General features: G+C 52.5%; 1 protein-coding gene across 1 annotated transcript in view; it reads left to right on the top strand.

Annotated features, from left to right (window-relative positions):
• INPP5D (inositol polyphosphate-5-phosphatase D) overlaps positions 1-26181 on the top strand; it is a 96843-nt gene that overhangs the window by 47443 nt on the left and 23219 nt on the right. The window contains 12 exon segments of the mRNA XM_029932862.1: positions 1961-2041; positions 2204-2275; positions 3195-3318; positions 10280-10386; positions 12219-12321; positions 14590-14786; positions 15234-15351; positions 19486-19582; positions 20095-20233; positions 21879-21987; positions 22188-22276; positions 25806-25887. Of these exon segments, the coding sequence (XP_029788722.1) occupies positions 1961-2041; positions 2204-2275; positions 3195-3318; positions 10280-10386; positions 12219-12321; positions 14590-14786; positions 15234-15351; positions 19486-19582; positions 20095-20233; positions 21879-21987; positions 22188-22276; positions 25806-25887 (1318 nt within the window).

The following is a 26181-nucleotide window of genomic DNA, read 5'->3' as shown; positions in this document are numbered from 1 at the left end:
GAACCCGCAGGTGTCACTCAGACCAGTTTGCTCACAAAGCTGTGAATTATGTCCTCAGCCTTGACGTTAGTGACATTTGGGGCCAGATGATTCTTGGTCATGAGGGACTGTCCTGTGCATTGTGGGATGTTAACACCTTGTTTATACAGACCAGATGCCATTAGCATCTCCCAATTGTGACAACCCAGTACGTCTGCAGACGTTTCAAATGTCCCTTGGTGCGCAAAATCACCAGCAGCCCAGAAACCCGGGCTAGAGCCACAAGTCTCAGGTCTACACCAGCTGTGTGATCTTGGACAAGTTGACTCATCGCTGTGACTCAATTTCCCGTCCACAACACAAGGGGTTAGAAGTAGATTCCCGTGTGAGGATTAGAGGAATGGATACTTTTTAAATGTATGCTTTGCAAAAGAGCTCCTCAAACCCTGCTGTGTGTTGTCTGCTACACCCACGGGGGGAGGCATTATGCTAATGCCTTTTGTCCAGAGAACCGACCCCCGATTTGTCAATAACTTGGTTTACACTTGGGAAGTTTTTGCCTAGCCTGCCTCAGAAGACACAGGAGAGGGGACAAGACACCGGCCTAAATCTGCAAGGTGACTGCCCCAGGAACCCACCAAGTCATTCCAAGTGTCCTAGAGAGAGAGGAGATGGTCGAATCTGTTATCTTTTCAGTTTTTTATGAGAAAACAACCCAGAACAAAGGGCTCCTGAATTGTCCCTCTGCTGACCGGCTGGTCTGCTCCACACCCCCCCCCCCACCGGAGGCTTGACTGTGAGCTTTGTTAAGGAGCAGGGCAAAACTAAAATAGAGAAAGTGTTGACAAATAGGATGTGTTTGAGGTGTTGACAAAGCCCTGAGGGTGGTTGGGGGTTAGAGGGTGGTTGGGGGTAGTCATGACGACCCTGGTGGGGGTGGCAGGGATTGGAGGTGAGACAAAAGTGTCAGGTGGCTGACTTGCTAAGCAAGGGGGAGGTGAAGGGATTGCACCTGGTTGGCGTTAACCCTCCTTCCGTTCCATACCCATACACGTGTCTGATTTTCTCCTCCACCTTCTGGAAGGCAGGCATGGTATCATTAACTCCACACGTGTGACCCTGCACCTGGCTCAGAGTCGATGCTTTGTAAATGTCGGTTCTGGGAATAAACGCTTGAGCCTGTGGGTTTGGTCTCAAGACGGTCAGGGGTTCAAGTCACACTCCGCCATTCACTGGCTGTGTGACTCCAGACAGGGAGCTCGGGCTCTCTGGGCCTCCTGTACGCATTGAACAACTCCACTGAGCATGTTCCCTGGCCAGGCGCTAGTCCTGAACGCCACACTCATGGCCCCGGTTCTCAGAGCTCCCGTTCTAGCAGGGAAAACACGAGGAACTAGATGAATGACCTGGGTGATTGATGGGGAACAAAGCAGGTGACTGGATAGAGATTCACTGGTGGTGTCTTTCGTGTGGGGTCAGAACACCCCTTTGTGGATCCAAAACCTGAGTGAGGAGGTGGCCTCCCCGGGTGCCCCCCCCCGCCCCCCGAATTCCTCAGGGAGTGTAGCTCAAGGCCCCGGGCAGGTCAGGTGGGAAGAGTGGCTGGAGGTGAAGGGTCACCATGCAGGGTAAGGCGTTCGGATGGTTTTCTTCCCGTGGTGGGTTTTAAGCGCTGAGCCAGCTGTGTTGGAGGGGGAAGGGCAGCAAAGATATCAATCCAGGCCAATCCTAGAATTCTGTTTAAGCAACTTGAGTGGATGAGGTGAGAAGTGATTGGAGAAGCAGATGAAGGTTCGTTTTTTGGCCATGACAGTGTTGAGATGATCATAGACGGCGCGTGTTCCTGTCTGTGCAGGGGAGTCCTAAGTCCTTAAGGGGGTGTGGAGGGGGCGAAGCGAGACAGAGTGTGGAAAGGGCCCAGTGGAGCACCCCCCGGTGGTGACACCCTGTGACTGCTGTCCTTACTTGCCCTTCTCTTCAGGTCCCCGGCGAGGCCAGTCCCATCCACATGGTGGCCAAGCTCAGCCAACTGACAAGTCTCCTGTCCTCGATTGAAGACAAGGTATTAGGAGGTCCTGCAGCTTCTCTGGGCTTCTCCTTGGTCCTCTCTTCGCTGAGAGAATGTGCAGGCTCTAGGCTCCCTTCGACTCTGTCCCCAAAAGATGCTGCTTCACGTGTTTCTCCCTCTCCCAGCCTGAAGGGCCTTGTGCATTTATGCCCCCAGGTCAAGGCCTTGCTGCATGAAGGCACCGAGTCTCCCCACCGACGGTCCCTCATCCCTCCGGTCACCTTTGAGGTGAGTGGCTGTGCCCTTGTGTTCCAGGAGGCTGGGGGCCGTTCTGGTCCCTGGGGAAGGACAGCTTTGGGCTCAGCCGTACAAAGGCAAGGGGCCCAACACTGAGTGCGGGTGCCAGGGCCACAAGTGGAGATGGCCCCCAGAGGGCTTGTGGGGTGCCTTCAGAAGAGAGCTGCTCTGCCCAAGATGCTCTAAACTGTGTCCTTCTCCAGCTCGGGGCGGAGAGTGACATCCAAAAGGGGCCCACCAGACTGCCTGCAAAGCAGTTCCTCAAGAGAGGAGTAAAAAACACCCCATCTCCATGATTTCCCGGAGAGTGACGCAGTTCGAACCTCCACGCTCAGACCCAGAAATCTGTTTTTCTGATCCACAGAGATTCCGGTGCAGTCAGCCCAGCCCTGCTCCCTTACCCCGAGACCCAGGACGAGGTGCACCCCAAAGGCCTCTTCTGGCCCTGATGATAGTTCTCTGTTTCTGTCTCCAGCTTCGGAGCATGCCTAGGCAATTGGCTTTTTCCTAACTGTTATCAGTCAGTGTTCAGTTGTTGGCTGTAACAAGGCCCAGGAGCTTCAATCTGTTCCGAACAGCCTTTCCAGGAGTAGGTGACACATCAGATTGACGAGTGTTGTCAAATTAAGGCGTGAAATGAATCAGTTTCCGGTAGTTTACCTGTTCCCTCCGCCAAGCCTGTTGGCACAGCAGCTGATGGGCACACGGTGCACTAATCAGCTTCCCTGCCCTCAGAAACCCAGTCTGGGGCTCCAGGGTAAGGGACGCTGGGAGGCGGGGCCCGGTGACACCAGACAGGACACCAGGGCCGGACCAGCCAAGGGCCACGCAGCCACAGGGACAAGGGGCTCACAGGCTCCTTGAAAGTCTGGAGAGACGGGGGTGACCCACATCTCCCATCTCCTCACAGGTAAAGGCAGAATCCCTGGGGATTCCTCAGAAGCTGCAGCTCAAAGTCGACGTTGAGTCTGGGAAACTGATCATTAAGAAGTCCAAGGACGGTTCTGAGGACAAATTCTACAGTCACAATAAGAGTAAGAACCCCCCACACACACCCACGATGCTCCCCCTCCTGCAGGTGCCGTTACCGGTCAGTGGCCGACAGTCAGAGAGGGAGTCCTGTCACCCATGTCCGCCCCTGTGCTAGGACGCTCCCCACCCCTCACCCCTGCTTGTGGGTCCTCTGCCCAGCCCCGAGGCCCACCTCACCTGCACCTCCTTCACGAGGCCCTCCTTCTGTTCCACTGCCTTCCACCAAGCCCTGGGGAGGTGAGCAGAAATGCTGGGTGCTGGGGATGGGGCGGGGGAGGTCACTTCTATGTGAATGTGGAGTTCCCCGCCAGGGGCCAGGCTGATGGAAAAGGTCACTGCACAGTCGCCATACAGAGCCCTGCACATGTAAGGGTTGGTTGTCTGGTCAGCATCTTTTAGTGGAGTGTAGACCGAGACTCAGTTTAGCATGTGCTCAAATATGTGGGGTCTGGAACTAAACTGTCTAAAAAAAATTTTTTTTAAGTTTACTTATTTTTGAGAGAGACAGACAGAGAATGAGCAGGAGAGGGGAAGAGAGAGAGGGAGACAGAATCCAGAGCAGGCTCCAGGCTCTGAGCTGTCAGCACAGAGCCCGACTTGGGGCTCAAACTCATGAGCCATGAGATCATGACCTGAGCCGGAGTCGGACACTTAACTGACTGATCCCCCCAGGCGCCCCTGGAACTAAACTATCTGAATTCATATCCCTGCTCTGCCTCTTCGCAGCTGTGTGGCCCTGGGCACATCGCCCAACTGCTCTGGGCCTCAGAGTAGGCATCAACAGAGAGGTGGACGGCAGTCTCTCGTGGCATGTTTCACATGGAGCTCTGGGGCCCACGGCCAAGCCACGGCCTTACACCATCAAGAACACTCACCTGAGCTGTCCTTTCAGATGGTAGATATTTGGCTTGACAGCCAAGCCCTACAGGTGACGTCCCCCCATCGCTTCTCAGCCTCTTGGCTAAGATCAGGTGCAGTTACATCCCCTAGAAACCCCTACGGTCGGACCTGCAGAGGGGCAGGAAGGGAGGTCATGTATCCAGCACTGGCTGGGCTCAGTGGGACAGAGGTAAGAGCGCAGGTGGACCCTGGGGCTAGACTGGCTGAGTCCAGGTCTAGGCCCTGCCACTTGCTAGCTGTATCATGCTGGCCTGGTTCCTTAAGGTCTCTGTGCCTCACTTTCCTCATCTGTGAATGGGAATAATAGTAGAATTCTCCTAGGTTTGTCATGAGGAAGTAGATGGGCTGATGCACTTGAGAGCAGCTCCTTTGTGCCCTGCAGCAGCACTGGCCCCGTGGTAAAGTGCCCACGCAGAGGCCCGGGGAGAGAGGTCAACCCCACGGGGGCCTACTCCATCCTACAACCTCTTGCTCCCAAGTCCCATCTGGGCTGTGGCACCAAGGTCCAAGGGAGGCCCTCCGGGCAGCAGGAGGAGAGGGAGTCTGGGGAACAGCCCCATGCAGGATGCGGGGTGCAGGGTTGGGAAGAGCGTAGATAGCACAGGGGAGACGACAAAAGCCCAGCCTTGAGTCCCAGCTTGGCCGTTCGTGATCCGGGTCTAGTTCCCTCCCTCCGTGTGCTCTTGTCACAAGGGTATTCATCCTGTGGGGCTGCCACGAGTCGTAAAGAGATCAATATCAAAGGAGTAGTAGGTGCTCATGAAAACACTATGGTTGTTCTAATTATCCTCCCAGGGTAAGGCAGAAGATGGAGAGGCCGGATAGAGCAGCGAGGAAGGACCAGGAAATGAAGTCCCTAGACACTGGAGGGTGACCGGCTGTCATAATCATGCCGATTGGAGGTCACAGCGTTGAGGCAGGGCCAGCGGGGTGGATGAGGGTTTGAACAGGATTGGGCGGTGTTGGAAGTGAGCCACGGAGCCGTACTTTAGAGCGCACGGGCCTCTCACCTGTCACAACCAGGTGCAGTGGAAAAGGGTGAACCCAACTTAAGAGGAAAACGAAGGGAAGAGAGTGCCCGAGCGCCTGACTGCTCTAAACCTCTCCAGGTTTCTGGACTGGAAGAAATCCTTCCCAAGGTTCTGGGAAGCGCTGTTAACCCTTGTCAGTTTAATTCAGTGGACGTTTTTCTTTGGAGTATCTTCCGTGGACCTGTCCCGAGTTACAGCCCTCCATCAAAGATTTGGCAGTTTAGAAAGAAAGTTGACATGCAGGCCTGTGTTAGAATGTGTGTCAGATGCAAGATTAGCCTGGAGAGATGACTGAGTAGCTCTGTTGTGGGACATATATAGGGAGGCTTCACAGCACAGAGGCCCCGTCTAGGGCTTTGAAGGATGAATAGGAGTTTACCAAGCACAAGGTAGGGGAGGGCACCAGGACTAAGTATGGCATATGTTGGAGCAGGGTGTTAGAGAAATCACATGTTACTTGTGGCCCCAAGGGGAGGGGCAGTGGGGCCTGGGGTCCTAGATGTGGACAGGGCCCTGAATGCCAAAGTAAAAGTTGGAGACGTTCTGTGGAATGGAGAGCACTGACGTGTTGACCGCCTAGAGGGGTGAAATTGTGGGTGTGAAACTTGCCATCAGATCAGGGATGAGTGAGAGAGCCATGCAGAAGAGCGGCCCGGAGAAAACCCAGCTCGCATCAAGAATGCACCCTTACAGTGGGGGTTGGTGAGCCTCTGGGAGAGAGCGTGGGTGCCCAGAGCCTGCTGGCCCAGACAGCCTGCGCCGCGCCTACCTGGTTCCTGCCCTCCTCTCGGCCCTCGGACCCAGCTCACCCTCTGTCTTGGCATCTGTCCCATCAGGACGCAATTACTTGTTCACAGGTTCCTCCCCCAGGGGGCCAGGTCTCGTCTCTATCCTACACACTCTGAAATCCTGCCCAGGACCAGGTGCCCAGCAGATGCCTGCTCAGGGATTGCCAATTGAGGAGGCGCTTGCAATGTTGCTCATAAATTCCCAACTCCTCCCCCGCCCCCACCAGAAAAATGTGGCCTCCGCAGAGACCAGGAAGTGGGGCTTTTTTGTTTGCTGCTAAATCCCCAGAGTCTATAGCCACACACCTCTACAGAGTCCGTGGTAAACACGTACTGAGTGAATCCATGAGTAAATGATGGAACAGATGAAATCAATCAGGACCAGTGCGCTGACAGTTCATGTGGCTGCATGTTTAGTGACTGGTGTTTACCTCGCAGGTCATCAGCTAGTTCTGGCACAGTCAGTTTCCAATCACGGGTCTTGCCGATCATTTGGAGGAAACCCTTTGGCTGTAGGTGTTGGAGCTTCCTCGCCCTGCTCCCGTCACCACGTGCGTTGGTAGCTTTGGCAGCAAGGTCTTCTAAGCACAGGAAAAGCCAGTTGCTGTAGGAGGAAAGCATGGCGTATTCTCTCCCTGTTATAATGTGTCAGGTGCTGGGGGTGCAAAGGTGAATGAACCAGGGGGGTCCTAGTTCTTAGGGGAGGCTCCGTGCAAGGAAGGGTCGAGGAGAAGATAACCACATACACAAATCCATAAACCGGGAAAGTGTCTCGGCTGGGGATGGTAGGACACTAATGGATGAGTGCCACTGGACCCGACACCTTGGTGTCCAGGAGATGTTGGCTGTGCAGACACCGTGGACAGCGGCGCTTGGGCAGAGTGTCCAAGCTGGGAGCAGGCTTGGCATGTGAGAAGGCTGGAGCACAGACGGTGCAGAGATCGGGCACCTCTCCTGGGCGTGGTGAGCTGGGGAGGGTTCTAAGTGCAGTGAGCCGCTGTGGGGAGATTTGAACACTGGCTGCTGTGCTAAATGTAAGCCACGGCAGAGAGCAGGGAGACCAATTAGGAGGTCTTGACAGTTGTCAGACCAGACGCTGGTGGCTTGAGATGCTGAAAGATGGACGTCGGGAGTGTCTTGAAGGTAGAACTGCTCATACCTGCTCACGGGTGAGACGTAGAGGGGCGAGGAAGAGAACCGCAAAGAGCTTCTAGTTTTATCTGACCAGGTGTGGGGACAAGCGGGCGGCGTAGCCCTGGCGGAGTGCTGCTAGTCCTGGTCCAGCAAGATGTCCCATCTTGGAAGCAGCCACACATCCTGCAAATGGATGTCCATGAAAACCAGGAGTTCGGAAGGAAGGAGACACGGCCTCATCTTAGCGAATTAGGAGAGTCTGAGGGCGTCCCAGTTGGCAGTGGGAACCACGCCGTAGTGTATTTACTGTTGCTGACAAGACTGATGGGATTTCTGGGCATACAGGACATCCACGATTTTCCCTGGGGGAAACTTTCAGTCAAGATGGCCATTGAGCATACACATTTGTCAGTTCCCTCCTAAAAGCAGAACTCACAGGGACAAACAGAAAATGATGGCAACAAAATGCTAAGTGCTGAAAAGCAGATGGATAATGATAACCAACTTATGGGAACCAAAAAAGCTCAATTTTAAGCATGTAATAGGAAAAACTGAGACACCAACTCATACCACAGAACCCACAAAGGGTACAGGAATTGATACTGTCAGGGGCCCCTAGAAGTGAGGCTGAAGGTGAGGTTATAAACATCAGGATTGGATGAAAATCTCTTGTAAAAGAGTGAGACCCACCAGATCTTTCTCCGTTCCTCACAGCCTCTCCTCTGCTTCCCCTCATTAGACAGAAGGCTGGGTGTTAGTTCTCCAGAGAAGGTAAAAGGCTGGAGGGACCCCAGGCTGGGTAAGGGTAGAGGAACCCACTGGAAACAGGACAGAGGAGCAGTTACTTGTGAATGTTGGTACCACAGCCTTCACCCCCGCCTGGCCTGGATGCTGCCCGCCAGGTCCTCCCACTGCAGGCAGGAGGTTGGAAGGTTCTTCTCTGGAACACACGACCAGCCTGAGGGCAAAAATCAAGAGGTTTCCCCATGAGTCAGCCCGTGGGACCGACCGCCCAGTGCAGAAGCCCAGTGTGACACTATCACTGTTGGAAGACCCAGCCAAGAATCACCAGACATTGAAGGGAAGCCTGGGATGGACAGTGAGACTCAAGGCAAAAATAAGCCAAATGACCAAAAATTTGGAGGGAGCAAATTATGAAGGTCAAAAGAAATGTAGACCATGAAACAAGAACAGAATGCTATTTTAAAAGGAACGTTCAGGGAACAAAATGAAATAGAAGGAGGAAGAGAGGGGAGGACGGTAAGGAAGGGGGATTAAAACATTACAGCAGAGTTTTTTAAGAATAAAAACAGAATGGAAGGGTAACATGAAGAAGTTGAGGGAGGCTCCCAGAAGTAGAACAAAAGAACAAAGAGGGAAAATAGAAGAGCTTATTTAAAATTAGCCCGGTCCAAGATGTCCAACACCAAAATAAGTCAGGAAGAGAAAATGGAAACAATGAGAAAAATTCTCAGAACTGAACACCAGTTTCCAAATTGAAAATGACCCACAAAGTGCCCGGCACAGCAGAGGAAATGTGTTCCGCCTTAAGGCACACAAGTATTGGAAAGTCTTAACAATGCTCGTGTCAAAGAAAAGACACTAAAATCTTCAAGATAAAAGATAGATTACAGACTGTCGGGGCTCCCCAAGTCTATCTCCAGGTTCAGTGTCTCACCAGGAGAAACTTCCAGGACTCAGCATAAAGTCATACAGCTCTGATTTATTACAGTGAAAGGCTACAAAGCAAAATCAGCAGAAGGAAAAGGCACATGGGAAGAATTCCACGGGGAACCCAGGCAGAGGCTTCCAGGAGTCCTTAATACAGTCACGAAGGACATGCCTCATTGCTCCCCCCATGAGGTGACTACATATATGAAATGTCTGCCAGAGAAGCTCATTAGAGAGTCAGCACTCAGGATTTTTACTGGGGACTGGTCACCTAGGCACCCTCTCTCCTGGCACCTTCCCAAATTCTAGACTTCCAGGAGGAAAGCAGGTGTTCAACATAAATCATACTGTTTGCAGAAACAGTTTGGGGATAGTGAGCTGCTCTTATCAGTTCAGGAGATGTTGAGACCCTCCCCAAATCCATGTTCCCAGATGCCAGTCAATAGCCACTGTGCAAGCTCTTTCCGAGGATAGCGGTCCAGCTTCCTGGGCTAACAGGCAGGCAGGTAGATCAAAATGACATGGAGTTTCTCCGCAGCATTCCCTCAAACTAGAGACAATGGAGCAAGTTCCCTTAAGAGTCCTGAAGGAAATTATTCTGAAGTGTGAGGGTAGGGTTTTCAGGCATGCAAAGCCTCCAAAAGTTATTGCCCGCTCCCTTTTCTTGGAAAACTTTAAGAGATGTTGCTCTACCAAAACTTGGGCATAAAGCAAGAAAGGAAGACCTGATAGCTGAGAAATGGGATCCAGTACAAGACAGACAGGTGAATGAATTTCTGAATGATGGAAAACGGAAGGCCCTCAGGGAAGGCTCTGCTTGAGGCGTAGAGGTTCCCACCCCAGAGAAGAGAGGGCCCAGAAGCTGTGGGAGAGGCTTTCTCAGGGTGCCAAACCTGATGGAAGTGCTTAATTACAGGGAAAAGAGAGTGACATACTAAGAGTTAAGACCAATGGGGAAAAAAAACATGGCAATTATTAACTTCAAGAAAAACAAAAGGTGTGGGAAAAGGAAAGCAATGGAGGTTTCTCTCTCAGTAGGCTTTCTGTAGTCAGAATACTTGCCTGGCCAAAATGACTGGAAGACGATGAGGGGACTGAAATCATACATTGGTAGGGGAGAGGAGTGGTGAAAGACATCTAAACCTTCATCTTCACCAGCAAAGCAGAAGAAGGAAGAGAAAGGAAGGAATGGAAGTAGCGAGGAGGAAGAGAACACAAAGGAGTAAAATGAAAAGGTGACAGTTGGCACTGTCTGCTCAAGCATGAGCCCCTCTCCAGAACAGCCAGGAACAAGGGGGTCTAGGAGACTATGCATACATTTGGTGCTCGCCTGGGGATGGGAAGTCGGCATTGTTGAACAGGTGCCAGAATCTAGCATAGACTCTAACTATTGGGTGATGAGTGGATGAATGAATAAATGAACTGTGATTTCTCTTAAGTCCTGCAGCTCATCAAGTCTCAGAAGTTTCTGAACAAGTTGGTGATTTTGGTGGAAACGGAGAAGGAGAAGATCTTGCGGAAGGAATATGTTTTTGCTGATTCTAAAGTGAGTGACAACAAACAGGCTATGTAGATGGGTCGGGAAGGGGGAGAGCGACATGTGCCTTCTGAGGCTTGCTTGTGCCCGGAAATGGGCACCATCAGCTCACGTGGTTCCACGACCCACTTCCTATCTGGGAAAACCAGTCCCAGGGAGCTCAGGGGACACATTCCAGGTCTGCTGGGATTGGAGTGGCGGCAGGTCCAACCTCCGCCTCCACCCTGCTGCCTGTCCCCGTGATCACTTGTGCCGTATCCAGCCGAGAGCCCCACTGGGAGACCTCGTAGCTTCTCTGGGCTGGACTCCGAGCCCTCCGGGGCACCTCAGATTTAAATCCAAATACCAACCAGCCTTCCGTGTCTACATGTTGCCCCGCTCTGCGGAAGTGAGGTGCCCCACCAGGACTGGCTCCTGGAACAGGAGGTGATGCGGCCTGATGGAAATCCTCAGGGACTTGGAGCGTTGCAGGGGGTCTCTGCGTAGCCAGAGCAGGCTCCTCTGTGATCTGATCACTCTGCTCTGCCATACCAGCCGGGGACTGAAACCCTCATGTGGGCCTGACTGTTTATCCATTGATCTCTGGCTCCCACGAGGCAGGGCACAAAGGGCTCCCTCACAACGGTGTTGGCTGACCACGTGCCAGCAGCACGGTGAGACTGAGGGACCAGGGCTCCCAGCTCAGATTACGGGGACATCCTCCACCACGTGCCAGGACCTGGCTTCTTTCACATGCCCCATGAATGAAGTGGCAGAGGTGGGCTGGGGGGGGGCCAGGGGAGGCCCGAAGGTGCCCAGAACTGGCAGAGGGTGGGAAGAACTCAGGCATGACCGAGAAGGGGCAAGGAGGTGGAGAGAAAGAATGTCTGCCTGTGTACCATTCTGCATACAGGGGCATGGATCCCCACACCAACTCTGCCCATTGCTGCCAACTCAGAAGGATTGAGACACAGCAGTAAACTGATGCACCAGATTTTGAGTCTTTCCTAACTGATGACCATCATCACCATGTCCTTGTGAGCTGATTTCTTCAGCAGTGATTAACTGGGATTTACAGTTATTAGGTTGAATCGTATGAAATTGCCGTCTTTGGTAATTTCATATGGTACAACCTAAAGTGTGTGTGTGTGTGTGTGTGTGTGCGCGCGCCCGTGCGCACACATACACATTTTCAGCCTGCCGTTGACTGCAGGCTCTGAGAGGGCTGCTCTGCTGTGTCCCCAGGTTCTCGGACAACTCAGTGAAGACTATGGAGACTGACAGCTTTCATGTATTCTTGTTCGTCTCCTTGATCTAAATTCTCATTTATTAAATAAGTAATCTATTCTTGGGGTGCTTACGTGGCTCAATCAGTTAAGCATCCAACTTCAGCTCAGGTCATGATCTCGTGATTCGTGAGTTCGAGCCCTGCATTGGGGCTTTGCTATCTGTTGTACATCTGTGCTTGCTGAGAAAGTATTTCTGCACCAAAACTTATAAGGCCTACGGTGTTCTATCTGGCATGTGGATGACCCATAATGCAGTTATTAATTCTCTTCCTAGGATTGGACATGAAGGTTGTTTCTAATTTTTTCTGTGTTGAAGTGCATGTTACAGTCCCCACGACAGGGCTGGGTGTTTGTATGGTTCCTGGTGGTTCTTAGAGTCTGGTCCTCGGAGAGGAATGGCAGGGTCAGACTCCGCTTCCTTGAGACCTCGGACCCGTATTTCCAGACTGCTCTCCTGCCAGTTCGTACTGACTTGGCCCCTCTCAGTTTTCTTGAAGCTGACCGAGCCCTTTGAAAGTGTCCTGTGCAGGGCGGCAGGGGCCTTTCTGAGTCTGTCTGCCCTTCACTCCCTAGAAGCGAGAAGGCTTCTGCCAGCTTCTCCAGCAGATGAAGAATAAGCACTCGGAACAGGCGGAGCCGGACATGATCACCATCTTCATCGGCACCTGGAACATGGGTGGGTCCGCCGTGCGCCCCTCCCCCGCCTCCCCCGCCAAGCCGCTTCCTCCCCTCCTTCCCTCTCCCCTCCCCTCCGGTTCTACCTTGCTGCCTCAGGCATCCACAGACGGGTGGGGGGACACCTGTCTTCCTCCTGCGCCCCCTCCCCAGCCCATCTGCGCAGCCTCCTTCCTGAGGAATTGCGGGCTTTTCCTGGGACAGTGGATGAGAGAAATGAGCTCTGGGATTCTCACATCCCAAGAGCAGCTGGGCTGGGTTACTGTGCGTGTCCAAATGGGAAAGCGTTAGGGGGACTCGGAACATGCAGGTGAAGGGGCTCTTGGGCACCTGCCAGCCTTAGGCAGCTCCCCGAGGGGCGTCAGGCCTGGAAGAGAGAACGCCCTTGTTGTCGGATTTGCTGAGACAGGAAGAGAGAGCTCTGATGCCCAACTGCATTTGAATTTCATATAAACAACACAGTTTCTCAGTATCGGTATCCAGCGAGAAATACATACTAAATATATATTATGCTAACTATATACTATGTATATTCATATACTGATACATACCATATGCTAATATATGTTATACTGAATATAGGTTGTACCAATAGTTAGTGTAACTATTTGGCTAGAAATAAGTATATAATATGCACCAAATATATATTTACTAACCACTTTCTATACACTTATATTTACTAATATATATTTACATATTAAACATATCACACTAAATATAAACTATACTAATTATTTAGTGTAAGTATTCAGCTAGAAATAAGGACTAAATATGCACCTAATATATATGTTTACTAACCATGTACTATATACTTACATACTGATACACATTTATATACTAAATATAGAGTATACTAATTATTTAGTGTAAGTATTCAGCCACAAAAAAAATAAATAGGTACAGGATGTCTAGTTAATTTTGAGTTTTAGTTGAACAGATATTGCCAGGGACATATATTTCCTCTAAAAGTTATCTGTTGTTTATGTGAAATTTTAAGTGACTCGGTGCCTCTCCCCGCCTTGCCCAGAGCGGAGTCAGGCTCAGCCGTCTCCTGACACAGCAGACAGTCCCCTAGCAGGTCCTCTGGGAGGAATGGGGTGAGCAGCAGCCCTTCATGGAGGGGCAAGAAGTCATCTGGAAATGAGAACGTAATTCGCTATTCCTGGCCGGTCAGCTGAGCAGACGGTGGGCTAGTCTGCCAGGAGGGAAGGCCAGAGAGCGCCTGACCCTGATTCCACAAGCCACCAGGCCTTCATGCCCAGATACTGAGTCCAGGGGCCACAGTGGCCCTGAAGTAGAACTCTGGACCGTGTCTGGGGACCTGTGTCCTCTCCTGTCCTCTCTAGTATTTCTTGCTGGCTGCCTGATCCATCAGCTGTCACCCTGGGGTTGATGCCCGTGGGTGCACTGTCGCTCTCTGGTGTTTCCCCTGTGAGCACGGAGGTCTTAGATTCGGCCGGACAAGGCTAAGTCCATGCTGTTTCCAGCTGGAGGGATCACCTTCACACAGAAGACCGTGTGGCAGGAGCCGCCTGGGGGGCTGGGAAGGTTTCCCCAGGCAGAGACCCGCAGCCCCCAGCCTAGAGTCCCACCATGAGCTGTAGCAGCAAGCAGAGTGACGGCAGTCAAGTTACTTTGGTTCTTGGCACTGGTGAGCCAAAAAGGTTATCTCCTTGGAGGAAAAGTTGACTCAACCATGAAGGGTGTTTCGAGGAGAAATGTCTTTTATCATTTCTTTACTGAGTTGCTTTGACTCATTTTTAGAAATGAAAATGGAGGTGGTCTCCACACTCTTCCTGTTTCTTTGGCTCTTAGTTTTCAGCTGAGATCTCTCGGTTTTGCAAGGAAGTCCCTGTTGTGTGCCAACCCTGGGTTAAAAGCCCCCATCCCAAACCTGCCAGCCTGCTGGGCTGTCATTGCCAATGGCATGTACATTCCTCAAGGACTGTCCCAGTTACTGAGTTAGCCCCAAAGACTAGGATGGTGTCTAACATCTTGTGCAGCTAGTTCAAGTATGGAATCTTCAGGTACTAATTCTAGTCTTTAAAAGTTCATGTTATCTTAAAAGAGAAACATAACTGCACTCTGACCCCACCTGACATCCTGGGAATAATTAGTACCGAATCCTCTATCTACACTACTTTGTTGGGTGGCCCAAATGGTTCTCAGTGACTCTGTGAACTTCCTGCCCTAAATACTTTCCCCACCTGTGTTTTGAATTCTCCTAATGTGCCTTTGACTCACTTGGTGTTGGGTTTTGCTGTTGAAGGTAACGCCCCCCCTCCCAAGAAGATCACGTCCTGGTTTCTCTCCAAGGGGCAGGGAAAGACGCGGGATGACTCTGCCGATTACATCCCCCATGACATCTACGTGATAGGCACCCAGGAGGACCCCCTGGGGGAGAAGGAGTGGCTGGAGATACTCAGGCACTCCCTGCAAGAAATCACCAGCATGACTTTTAAAACAGTGAGCAGCTGGCCGGGGCGCTGGGGGGACTCTGGGGCGGTGGGCACTGTGAGACTGGCCGGGGGCACCTCGGAGCAAGCGTGGGCTCAGCCTGTCCCCTCTCAGTTTCCAAAGACGCCTGAATGTTCAGTGGTCGCTCCCCACTACCACCACCACTACCTCTCAGGGCCGGAGAGGGGCACCTGTTCTGAAATTGGGGACCGTGGGCATTGCTGAGAATCGCTAGCATCTCCCTTCTTCCCTGCCCTTGCTTGTAAGTCATTCTTCCTTCACGGAAATCCTGCCAGTCCTGGCTCTTCCCCTCTGTGTTGCCTGCAGGGCAACTTTAGGACCCTTCCTGAGGTTTAGGGATTCTAGACAGGGGGCAAGGGCTGGGGGAGGAATCCTTTGCTCCGTGATCAAGCACCGTGCCCTGGCCAAGGGTCACCATGTTGTCCTCCCCTCCAGATTGCCATCCACACCCTCTGGAATATCCGAATTGTGGTGCTGGCCAAGCCGGAGCATGAGAACCGCATCAGTCACATCTGCACAGACAACGTGAAGACGGGCATCGCCAACACGCTGGGTGAGCGGGGGCGGGGGGAGGGGCAGGAGTGCTGTGCTCCTGCCTCCAGTCCTGTGTCCATCCCATCCCCGCCAATAGGGACACCCCTGGGTGGAAAACTCAGCCTCACTTCCTGGGATCCCCTCGGTCCTGAGCAGCCCGGATGGTGGTTTACTCCAGCCTGAGCCCCATGGTGTCTACACCAGAACTGGTCGGAATCTGGCCAAAATGCAGGTTCTGACTCAGCAGGTCTCTGAGTTTCCAACCAGCTCCCAAGTCCTGTCATGCTGCCGACCCACAGACCCCACCTTGAGAATCCAGGACCGAGGACAGGGGTTGATGCACTTGCTGTAAAGGGCCAGATAGCAAATGTTTTAGGCTCGGTGGGCCACGTGCTGCCACTCCTCACCCCTGCAGCCGTGACACCAAAGAAACAGTGGATAGCACGAACGTGAATGGGAGCTGCCATGCTCCCGAAAGCTTTGCCTAGTCTATGGCCATACCACCCTGAACGCGCCCGATCTCGTCAGAAAGCTTTGCCTACAGACACAGGTCGGGGCTTGACTTGGCCCCCTGGCTTTAGAAAAATGCTTTTTATTACTTTTTTTTTGGATGATTTTATTCATTTTTGAGAGACCAAGTGCTAGCAGGGAAAAAGGGAGAGAGAGACAGAGACACAGAATTCAAAGCAGGCTCCAGTCTCCGAGCTGTCAGCACAGAGCCCAATGTGAGGCACGAACCCACAAACCACAACATCATGACCTGAGCTGAAGTTGGATGTCGGATGATTAATCGACTGAACCACCCAGGCGCCCCTTTTATTGCTATTTTTTAATGGTTCTTTTTTTTCTTTTTTGAGAGACAGAGAGAGCATAAGCAGGGGAGGGGCAGGGAGAGGGAGACACAGAATCCATATCAGGCTCCAGGCTCTGAATGGTCAACACAGAGCCCAACTTGGGGCTCAAAAGCACGAACCGTGAGATCATGACCTGAGCTGAAGTTGGGTGCTTAACCGACTGAGGCACCCCGGCCCACGGGCTTTATGTTGCCAACCCGTGATGTGGATCCAGAACGACTCAGGTTGGATATGGAAATGCTGGTTTTAGTGGTGAGCCAGTGGGGACCAGTCAGAGCACCTCAGAGAATTGAATTAAGAGCTGGCGACTTCAGGAGTGTGTTTGTGAGTGTGAGTCTTGGGTGGGTGTGTATATGAGTGCTTGTGTGTCTATAGGCAGGAGTCTGTGAGTGTGTGTCTGTATGTACGAGTCTGCATGTGGGAATGTACGTGCAAGTCTATATGTGCAAGAGTGCATGCAGGTCTGTTCGAGTCCAAGTTCATGTGAGTCTGTGTGTGGGTGCACACGCAGGTCTGTCTGAGTGCACGTGTGGTCTGTCGGTGAATGTGTGTGGGCAGGTGCGCCCACGCGGACCATAGGTGGAGTTGAGGACGAGGCTAGTGGTTTCTGGTGCTTGGAGTCAGGGACAGGACAGAGTCCCAGAGACAACAGGAAACAGAAGAATTGTTGCAATCGAATGTCGAGAGCATTCTCGGCTTTTCTGCTGACAAACTGCAAGCTGCCCGCGTCCACACCCACTTGCCCCCTTCCTTCCTGTCTCCATAGCTGCCCTGTCAAAGCCCACGCCCTTCTGCTGCCCAGGAACCTCTGTCTGTCCTTGCTGCATCCTGCCTGGGCTGCCCATGTCCCTTCCCCTGGCCCCTTCCCAGCAGCACATCAGGTACTCAGACCTCCCATCACAAGATAGAACCACACCTCAGCCAGACCTCGCCTCCTGCCGCTGCACTGGCTCCCATTCATCACCCCAGAGCTGACATTGTGTCCCCAAGTGCGGTGCCATGCACTGGGCAAGTGACCATGCAGACAGCAGCCCGCCTGCATGGACAGACAGATAGTAAGTTGGTTCCTAGGAGTCCACGTGCTGGCAAGGTACACGGGGCGGTGAGGCCCTGGTTCTTGAGATGGGGGTGGGTCCAGGGGTCTCTCTGAGAAGGAGCTTTGGGGGTCCTGGGGGTAAGGAAGGGTCAGTATGGGCAGTGTTCACACAGCAGGAACAGTGATACAAAGGTCCTGAGGCCCCTGGCTGCAGCTCTAGTGGGTGTTGGGGGCAAGGCCAGAGAGAGAGGCATAGGGTCTGGGCAGAGGCTGAGCTTTATGGCCATTAGAGGGTAGCTTGGAGGCCAAGGGGTTCCCAGGCACCAGTTCCTCCCGCTCCCCCCAACCCTGGGGCTGGCCTCTACCCTCTCTACTTCCCTCAAATGGCCCCCAGCCATGGTTAACACGGGGCAGAGCTCCGGGAATGTGGGTGCACATCACCCTAGAAGACCTAAGGCCTTTTTGAGAACGGACATGTTCATGGCCGAGAGCGAAATGCTTTAGGAGTGTTATCCCATTGAACATAAACGCCCTGCGGGGGAAGGACTGTCTGGACTGGTTGACAAGACGAACCGGTAGCTGGAGGCTACAGGGAGGTTTCTTAACCCATCCCAGGCACAGCGGCAGGACAGCGACGGGCAGGGATTTGAGCCCAGGCCACACTGCAGGATGCGGAGAAAGCTGGGAAGGCTCCGGGGGAGGCAGGGCACAGGAGCCCTGAAGTCCTTCGACTTAGGCTCCACCCAGTGCTGTCCAGCCCAGTCAGAATGTGAGCCCTGCAGGTTGTTATGAATTTTCTAGAAGCCACAGTCTAGAAAGGAAACCAGTGAAGTTGGGTTTAGTTAACATTTTATCAAACCTCATTCACTCAAAATATTCCGATATCAGGGCACCTACGTGGCTCAGTCGGTTAAATGTGACTCAGTTTTGGCTCAGGTCATGATCTCATGACTTTGTGGGTTCAAGCCCCTCCTCCGGTTCTGTGCTGGCAGCATGGAGCCTGCCTGGGATTCTCTTTCTCTGCCTTCCCCAACTTGCGCCATCTGTCTCTCAAAATAAATAAATAAACCTAAAAACTGATATATTTTTAATATATTTTTAGATATCCAATATAAAAAGAGAAGTAGAGGAGGGACAGAGAGAAGGAGAGACGGAGTCCCAAGCAGCCTCCGCACCACCGGCCCAGAGCCTGATGCAGGGCTCAAACTCCTGAACTGTGAGATCATGACCTGAGCCGAGGGCAAGAGTCGCTTAACCGACCGAGCCACCTGAGTGCCCCTGCGTTCTGTTTTTCTTACTGAGGCTTATAGATTCCAATGCCTCTCTTAGGTTCACAGCTCACCTCAGGTGGGACCAGCCACAGTCCATGTGTTCAGTGTGTACACAGCTCAAGCTACCGTATTGGCCAAGCAGCTTCTCAGGCTCCTGCGTGTGTCCGAATGCCGGACACCAGGGGCTGGCACACTTGTCTCTTGAAGGCCAGGTAGAATATACTTAAGGCTCTGCAGGTCACGCAGCCACTGTCACAACTACTCAGCTCTGGGCATAGCTGTGTTCCAATAAAATGTTCCTTATGGGCTCTGAAGTTTGAACTTCATATCATTTTAATGTGTCAAAATCTTTTGATTCCCCCCCGCTCAGCTATTTAAACATGTAAAAATCATTTTACCTGGCAGTGGGCTAGCATTTGCCTACCCCTGACTTAGAGGACTTGTTTAACCCAGATTCCCGGGCCTCACCCCCAGAATTTCCGATTCAGCAGGTCCAGGGTGGGACCTGAGAATTTGTGCTTCCAAAAATTCCTAGGAGCTGCCGTCGTGGCTGTTTGGGGAACACACTTTGAGAACCACTAGTCTAGAATAGATTGAAATTAAGAAAAAGAGATGATCTCAGTTTTGGTCCTGTCAGGAGCCTGGTTAGCTGGGCGGACGGTCAGCCCACCCCCAGGCTCCTTTTTCTGGATCTTCCCAAGGCTTCTTTCTGGCTGCTTTTGATGGTCTTGCCTGCTGGGTATGTGGGGTAACTTGGGAGATACACTCCCAAGGCTGCAGGCCATTCCTGGCCTGGAGGAATGGCCCCCGTCCCCCATTCCCTCCACCTGCTGAATCTCCCGCTCCAGATGGAGCCCTCCTGCCTTTTCTCTGTCTCCTCTTTCCCACACCTGCTTCTCTCCCTCGTTATTAATAACATTGCTTCCCCTTGATTTCCCCCCACTTGGTAGTTTGCCTGTGTGACTGACTTCTTCCTTCTCCCCTCCCTTTAGGAAACAAGGGAGCTGTGGGGGTGTCATTCATGTTCAACGGAACCTCCTTGGGCTTTGTTAACAGCCATTTGACTTCTGGGAGTGAAAAGAAACTCAGGTATTGGAGCTCATTTCCCGAGAGGGCGAGGCAGACCTCCCATCCCTAAACCCCAGAACCACTGCTCAGCCCTCAGCTTTTCCCGTAACTGAGGCCCAGGCGGGACCCCTCGTGGGGGTGAATGTTGCCGGAAGGACGGAACACAATTTCCTTGTGTCGTTCATCTAATAGATGCCTGAACCCGCCCCATTCCTAAAGGGGAAAACCTCATCCGGGTATCCTTACAGAGCAAGGCCCATTTGGCTCATTTGGCCCAGGCATGAAGACAGCTATTTAGAATAATTGTGATTCCGATTCCCTGCTAAATGGATGCTCAGGGGGCCCCTGCCATGTGTTCCCATTTCCGCCCGAAAGGCCCTCTGCATCCCGGCGGCCCCCACCCTGCACGTGGAGGTGGTTCGCTGCAGCGGGGCGGGAGAGCTCAGGCTCAGTCCCCCCACGCCCCCTCTGCTTTGCTGCCACAGAGAGGGACCAGTGAGCCCCTGCTACATGGCTGCTTTTCATTTAAATAGGCGAAACCAAAACTATATGAACATTCTCCGGTTTCTGGCTCTGGGAGACAAGAAACTGAGTCCTTTTAATATCACTCACCGCTTTACCCACCTCTTCTGGCTTGGTGATCTGAACTACCGTGTGGATCTTCCCACCTGGGTAAGGGGCTGCCCATCCGGGGAAGGGGATGCCCACTTGGGCCTGGGGCTGCCCACCTGGAGGTAGGGATGCCCACCTGGAAGGAGCTGCCCACCTGGGGGTAGGGATGCCCACCTGGGGAAGGAGCTGTCCACCCAGGGCTGACTGCCCACCTGGGGCTGGGGCTTCATGGGACCGAGGCTCCCTTGAGTTAGCTCAGGGCGCAGCGCCAGGGCAATGACTCCCCTCCAGGACGCGATGCTGTTCTGCCATGGGACCCCCGCCTTTCTTTACTCTTCACCTCTGCTCACACTGACCTCCCCCACAACTGTCCCGCCGTCCTGGTCCTCCAGTGGCTGGGCCCACGTCTCCAGGAACTATTAAGGTCCAAGGAGACCCCAATTTTCTGCCTGGATTGCGGGCCACTGGCCAGCTGAGGACAAGTTGCTGACATCGGATGCCCGGGCGTGGTCCACTCAGCAGCGGTCCGAAGGGCCGCGTGGCACAGACACGCCTTGCTCACTCAGGCAGAGCAGACTGTTCTCTGGGAAGGGGGTAGGTAGGCCTGGGCGCAGAGCCGTGCCATCGGCCCAGACACCTTGGTTACAGCTTGAACGTCCTTGACAGGGATGCGGAGCCTTCACACGGCATCCTGTGAGGACAGAAGCTGAGGGGCAAGAGCCCTGCGGCACAGACAGGCTAAAAAATAGCCTGGAGTCAGTTTCTGATCACTGGGACCTTCTCACTCCTTTCCCTGTGTGTTTCCCCAAGCGTCTGGCCTCTCCCTCTTGCTGCCCCAGCGGCTGCCACAGAGACAGAGGAGGAGCTGAGGGTCTGTGTGTGTCCCTTATGTCTCCACTACACCCTCCCTCCTGGCAGATGGGAGAGGGCTAGGCAGGAACCCCACGGATTCCCTCACCAGGAGGGCCACCAGAAGGCATTCACCAGAGCAGAGGGGACAGTCTGGGGAGAAAGGACAGCTGGATTCCATTCCACTGATGCCGCACAGACTCTTGGGAATCCAAGCCCAGATCAGGAAGTCCTGCTGCCCACAGAATGGGGGGCCGGGGTGTCAGCTCCTTCCATGGCCTCACGACAGACTGCCTCGGTCCCCAGGACAGCAAGGGAAACACACCTGCTACTAATGAAGTGTTAACAAAACTACTACTAAACGTCTGTGTGAAAAAGTAAAATGTCCCTCTGCAAATTTGGAACGGCCAAACCTTGTATTATCTGGTCAACAGTTCACTTCTTTTGTAGAGTTTTCCTTATAAAACAGTTGAGTGCCAGGGGCTTCTGGGTGGCTCCATCAGTTAAACGTCCGACTCTTGATTTCAGCTCAGGTCATGATTTCACGGTTCGTATGTTCGAGCCCCACATCGGGCTCTGTGCTGACAGTGCAGAGCCTGCTTGGGATTCTCTCTCCCTCTCTGTCTGCCCCTCCCGCTCATGCTCCTGCGCTCGCTCTCTCACTCTCTCTCAAAATAAACATTTAAAGAAAAAAGGTTGAGTGCTAGGGAAGGCCAGGCAGGCTTCCCCAGGACCAGGGTCTGGTGCCGCGTCTGGGGCTCCAGGTCCTGGGGACAGGCTGGGGGGTGGCCATGGGCCTCCTCATGTTGGAGGAAGGGGGTGTCTCACCAGTGGCCTGGCCACGTCCTTGCTCCAGGAGGCGGAAACCATCATCCAGAAGATCAAGCAGCAGCAGTACGCAGACCTGCTGTCCCACGACCAGCTGCTCATGGAGAGGAAGGAGCAGAAGGTCTTCTTGCACTTCGGTAAGAGCTGCGGCTCTCTGTTCCTGGGACCCCTCCAGCCGTCGCTGTCTCCCCTTCTCCCTGAATATTCTCCTGAGGTCGGGGGGAGGGGGGGGCAGGGGGCGGGATGGGGGAAGGACTGTGTCTGGAGAAGAAGGCAGCGTGGCCAGATGTGGAACGCAGAGGATCAAAGCAGAAACCAAGGTTTTGTTTGATTTCAGAGGAGGAAGAAATCACGTTCGCGCCCACCTACCGTTTTGAAAGACTGACTCGGGACAAGTACGCCTACACTAAGCAGAAGGCCACAGGGGTGAGTTCTCTTCACGGACGTCACCTGACCCTCCGTCTCCTCCCCCTTGCATATCTCTCCCCTCTGTGTCTGTTCCCACAAAGGCGAACAGGAAGCAAAGAGCATCCTTGTCCACTAGGCAATGGGAGAAAATGAAAATGAGCAATCACGTGTTGATTTGCATCACTGAGCAAAAAACCTCTTCTCAGGAGAGGCTGGGCAACCACACTTGCCCACTACAAGGGACCAGACTCATGACACTTAGGGTTTTCCTTCTGTCCAGATAGTCTAAGATTCTGAGGGTTTAAAGTATTTCTGTAGCTGGGTTCCGAAGCTCTTTTTAAAATCCCATGATCACATCTGCTTGCTAATCTGCCAAGTGAATCATCATTAAACAAGTTTCTTTGCTGCAGGACTTAGCAGAGCCTTTACAGGTTTATGAGCATTATGGTTCTCCACAATGTAATTTGTGTGCAAAGGAACAGTGTTTCAGGGAAGCTACAATGAAGCCTTCATTCGTTCTTGCTCAGCAGACATTTACTGATGACCCGTGACAAGCTAGGCACTCTCCTAGGTGGTAGGAGCTCAAAGATGAGCCCGGTGTTGGCCACCAAGGAGTTTATGGAAGGAAAGACAACACACAGCTACCAACCAGAGCTAGAATGTGATGTTGCCGAGTGCACTGAGGAGCAGTCAGAAGGACATGACCAGCAAGGCAAGGAAGGGTCAGGAGAGGCTTTTCAAAGAGCCCATTTGTGGGGCTTGAGGGACGGGTTGGATTTCAACAAGTGGACAGGACAAGAGACGATCATTTCCAGTTTGCTGGAACAGATACAGAGAGGAAATTTCTAGCATCTGTCACCTTCTGGGTCCCGACCGAGGGAAGTGCCGCACCTCCCCTCCCCCACAACCCCGACCAGGCCCTGAGGGTTACAGATGTGGAATATCTTGCTTCCGAGTTTCTGGGGCTGCTGGAAGCCTAGGAAAATGGAAAAGAGAATGTTGCTGGAGGGCTTGGGGGAGGGCGATGCCAAATCCAAGCAGGAGCCAACAGAAAAAACCAGATGGAGGAGGAGACCCAGCTCTGCTCCAGGAAGGAGGCTGAGACTTCTCAGGACAAGACGCCTGCTTGTGAGGTGTCCGCTGTGTGGCCCCTGACACTGTCCGGGCAGGTCCCTGGGGACATGGTCAGGTTGACTCAAGTTTTAGGAAAAAGAGACAGGGGCTTCGCTGGGGAGGAGGGAGGTTAAGTGTGCCGCTGGGTAGAGGATGAGGATGCAGGGAACCGCTGAGGAGGCCGTCTGGTCCTTCCAGCTGAGAAACCAGGGCCTGAAGCCGAATCAGGAACAAACAATGAAAAGCAAAAGAAAAAAGCACACTGTGTTGGCGGATCTGATTGCCATGGAAAGAAATGAACATCAGAAGGCGGAGCTGGCTTGGAGGGGAAAACAGAGCTTGTCTTCAGACTCTGTCCTGTGAGCGGAAGACCTCAGGACACCTCCCGAAGGCAGTTGAGAAAAGTAGGAGATGCTGGAGACATGAGGAGGGGGGGCATAGACTTGGGAGTTGGTGCGCTCAGAGCATGGGCGCAGCCGTGGGCGTGGGAGAGTTGTCGGGGAGAGAGTGAAGGATGCAGAGACCAGAGCCATGGGCAGATGTGGGGGGCCATCCACTCCGGAAGGCGGGAGGAAGAAGCAGACACAATAAAGAAGACGGGGAATGAGTGCTCGCGTCGGTGGCCAGAGGACCCGCCAGGCAGCTCAGCGTCACAGAAGCCGGGAGTGAGACTGTCCAGCGTCAGTGGTGGCCGGTGTGGAATGCGAGTCTGGGAGAACATGAACCGTGCTGGAGGAGCTGGATTTGTGGTCCAGAGGGCATGGTGGACTTTTAAGACAGTTTGCATAGTCTTGGAGGTGAGAGGATTGGGTGGGTGCACAGGAATCTGGTGAAGCTTTTCAGAAATACAGCTCTGGGCCGCATCCCCAGAGGCTCTGATGGCCTGGCAGCCCTGGGCAGGCCCTGCCTTCTGTATCTTTTGTAAAGTTCCGCCAGTCGTTCTTGGGCAGCCACTGCCAAGGGCTGTGATGTTAAGAGGAACAGCGTGGCAGCATCTATGAAACTAAACGTGCACCTTCGCTGTGATCCAGTAATTCCACTTCGGATTAGTACATTTGTTCACCAAGAGGAAGATACAAGAACGTCTATTGCGGCTTTGTTCACAGTATCCAAAAACTGGGAACAGCCCTGTTTCCGTCAAGAGTAGATAAATGCTATATATACATACAATGGAATACAACCACAGCAGTGCAGTGAAAAAAACTCTACAGACAACGATATGGGTGAAAGAAGCCAGACCTCAAACAATATATACTGAAGGAGTCCATTTATAAGTTCAAGGTTAGACAAAATTAATCAGTAGAGGCGTTAGTCACGATAATGTTTGCCTCTACAAGGTGGTAGCATGGACAGAGGAAGCTGTGAGATGAGGGAGATTTTCCGTATCTTGATCTGGGCAGTAGTTAAATGGGTGTGTACAAATATAAAAATTCCTCGGGCTGTGTCCTTGAGGTTGGTACACCTTACTGTATGTAAATTGTACCTCAAGTTTATAGACTAAATGGGTAGTCCGAAAGTAGAGGCAGTGAAAATAGGACATTCCTGAAAGAAAATTGATAAAAAGAGAAAAGTAATTGAAGGAGATGGCAAGAGTAGGCTCTCTTATGATGAGTACCTTTACGTTTATAGGCAGAGAGAAAGGGCTAGCACTTAAGGGATGAAGGGTATTGCCAATTTGTCTTGTCTGTCACACCCAGTGGGCATCGTGCCTCCCAGTGTAGCCCGGGAGAGGGCGCGTCTTAATACATACTGTTTGATTGCAGATGGGTGGATGGATATGTGAATGGGTAGGTGGGTGGGTGGGTGGACTAGTAGTTGGGTGAATAAGTAGGTGGCTGACTGGCTAGATAAGTAGATAGGTATATGGTTGTGTGAACGGATGGATAGATGGATGGATGGGTGGATGGGTGGATGAGTAGATGCATGGCTGGCTGGGTAAGTAGATAGGTGAATGGCTTGTGTGAATGGGTAGGGTGGATGAATGGATGGATGGGTGGTGGATGAATGGATAAGGAGATAGGTGGATGACTGAATGGGAGAGGTGGCTGGAGTGTATTATTAAAGTAAGGGGGCGGGAGAAGATAAGCAGAAACTGGGTTGAAAGTACCCATGTGTGGGGTTCATCTGAGTCAGAAAAAAAGAAGGTAACAACAAGAAATTCTGAAATCATGGAGGAGGATCGGTAAGAGCCCACGGCCAAGTGAATGAATCTTCCAAAGCAGGACCCCAAGGCGTCTGACAATGTGGGGACAGCAGTGGACTCGAGTTAAGGCAAATGCAAAGGACGGAAGGCCCCCAATGGGGAAAATCTGTAAAGCTCCGACAGGACATGAATTCAGGATTGTAGAGGCCACATGTTAATCTTTTCTTTTACTGACTTATGTATTAAAAAAATTAGCAGGCAACTTACAAAGCTCATGACTATGATTTGCAGATGAAGTACAACCTGCCTTCCTGGTGTGACCGAGTCCTCTGGAAGTCTTACCCGCTGGTGCACGTGGTGTGTCAGTCCTACGGTGAGTGACACGCGGGGGGTTCGGGCTCCAGTCCATCTCTCTGTGCGAGGGGAGATGTCCCTGCAGCCCTGGGCAGTGACCTGATGCCTCCTGTCCTGTCTCAGGCTGCAGCACGGTAAGCATCTTCTGCCTTGGGGAGCACCGGAATTACGGAGCCCTTCTTACAAGAAACCCAGACTGGTTTTAAAAACCGCATAGTAGCTTTGAACCCCATGAAAGTGGTGCTTTTGTGGGTCAAAAATAGTCAAATATTGGAAATTCATATGGTTCAACCTAACATATATCCTGAGTATA

This window comes from Suricata suricatta, chromosome 3, assembly GCF_006229205.1.
Source record: "Suricata suricatta isolate VVHF042 chromosome 3, meerkat_22Aug2017_6uvM2_HiC, whole genome shotgun sequence".
In the NCBI taxonomy this organism is placed as follows: Eukaryota; Metazoa; Chordata; class Mammalia; order Carnivora; family Herpestidae; genus Suricata; species Suricata suricatta.
This window is presented reverse-complemented; position numbering and strand designations above follow the sequence as displayed.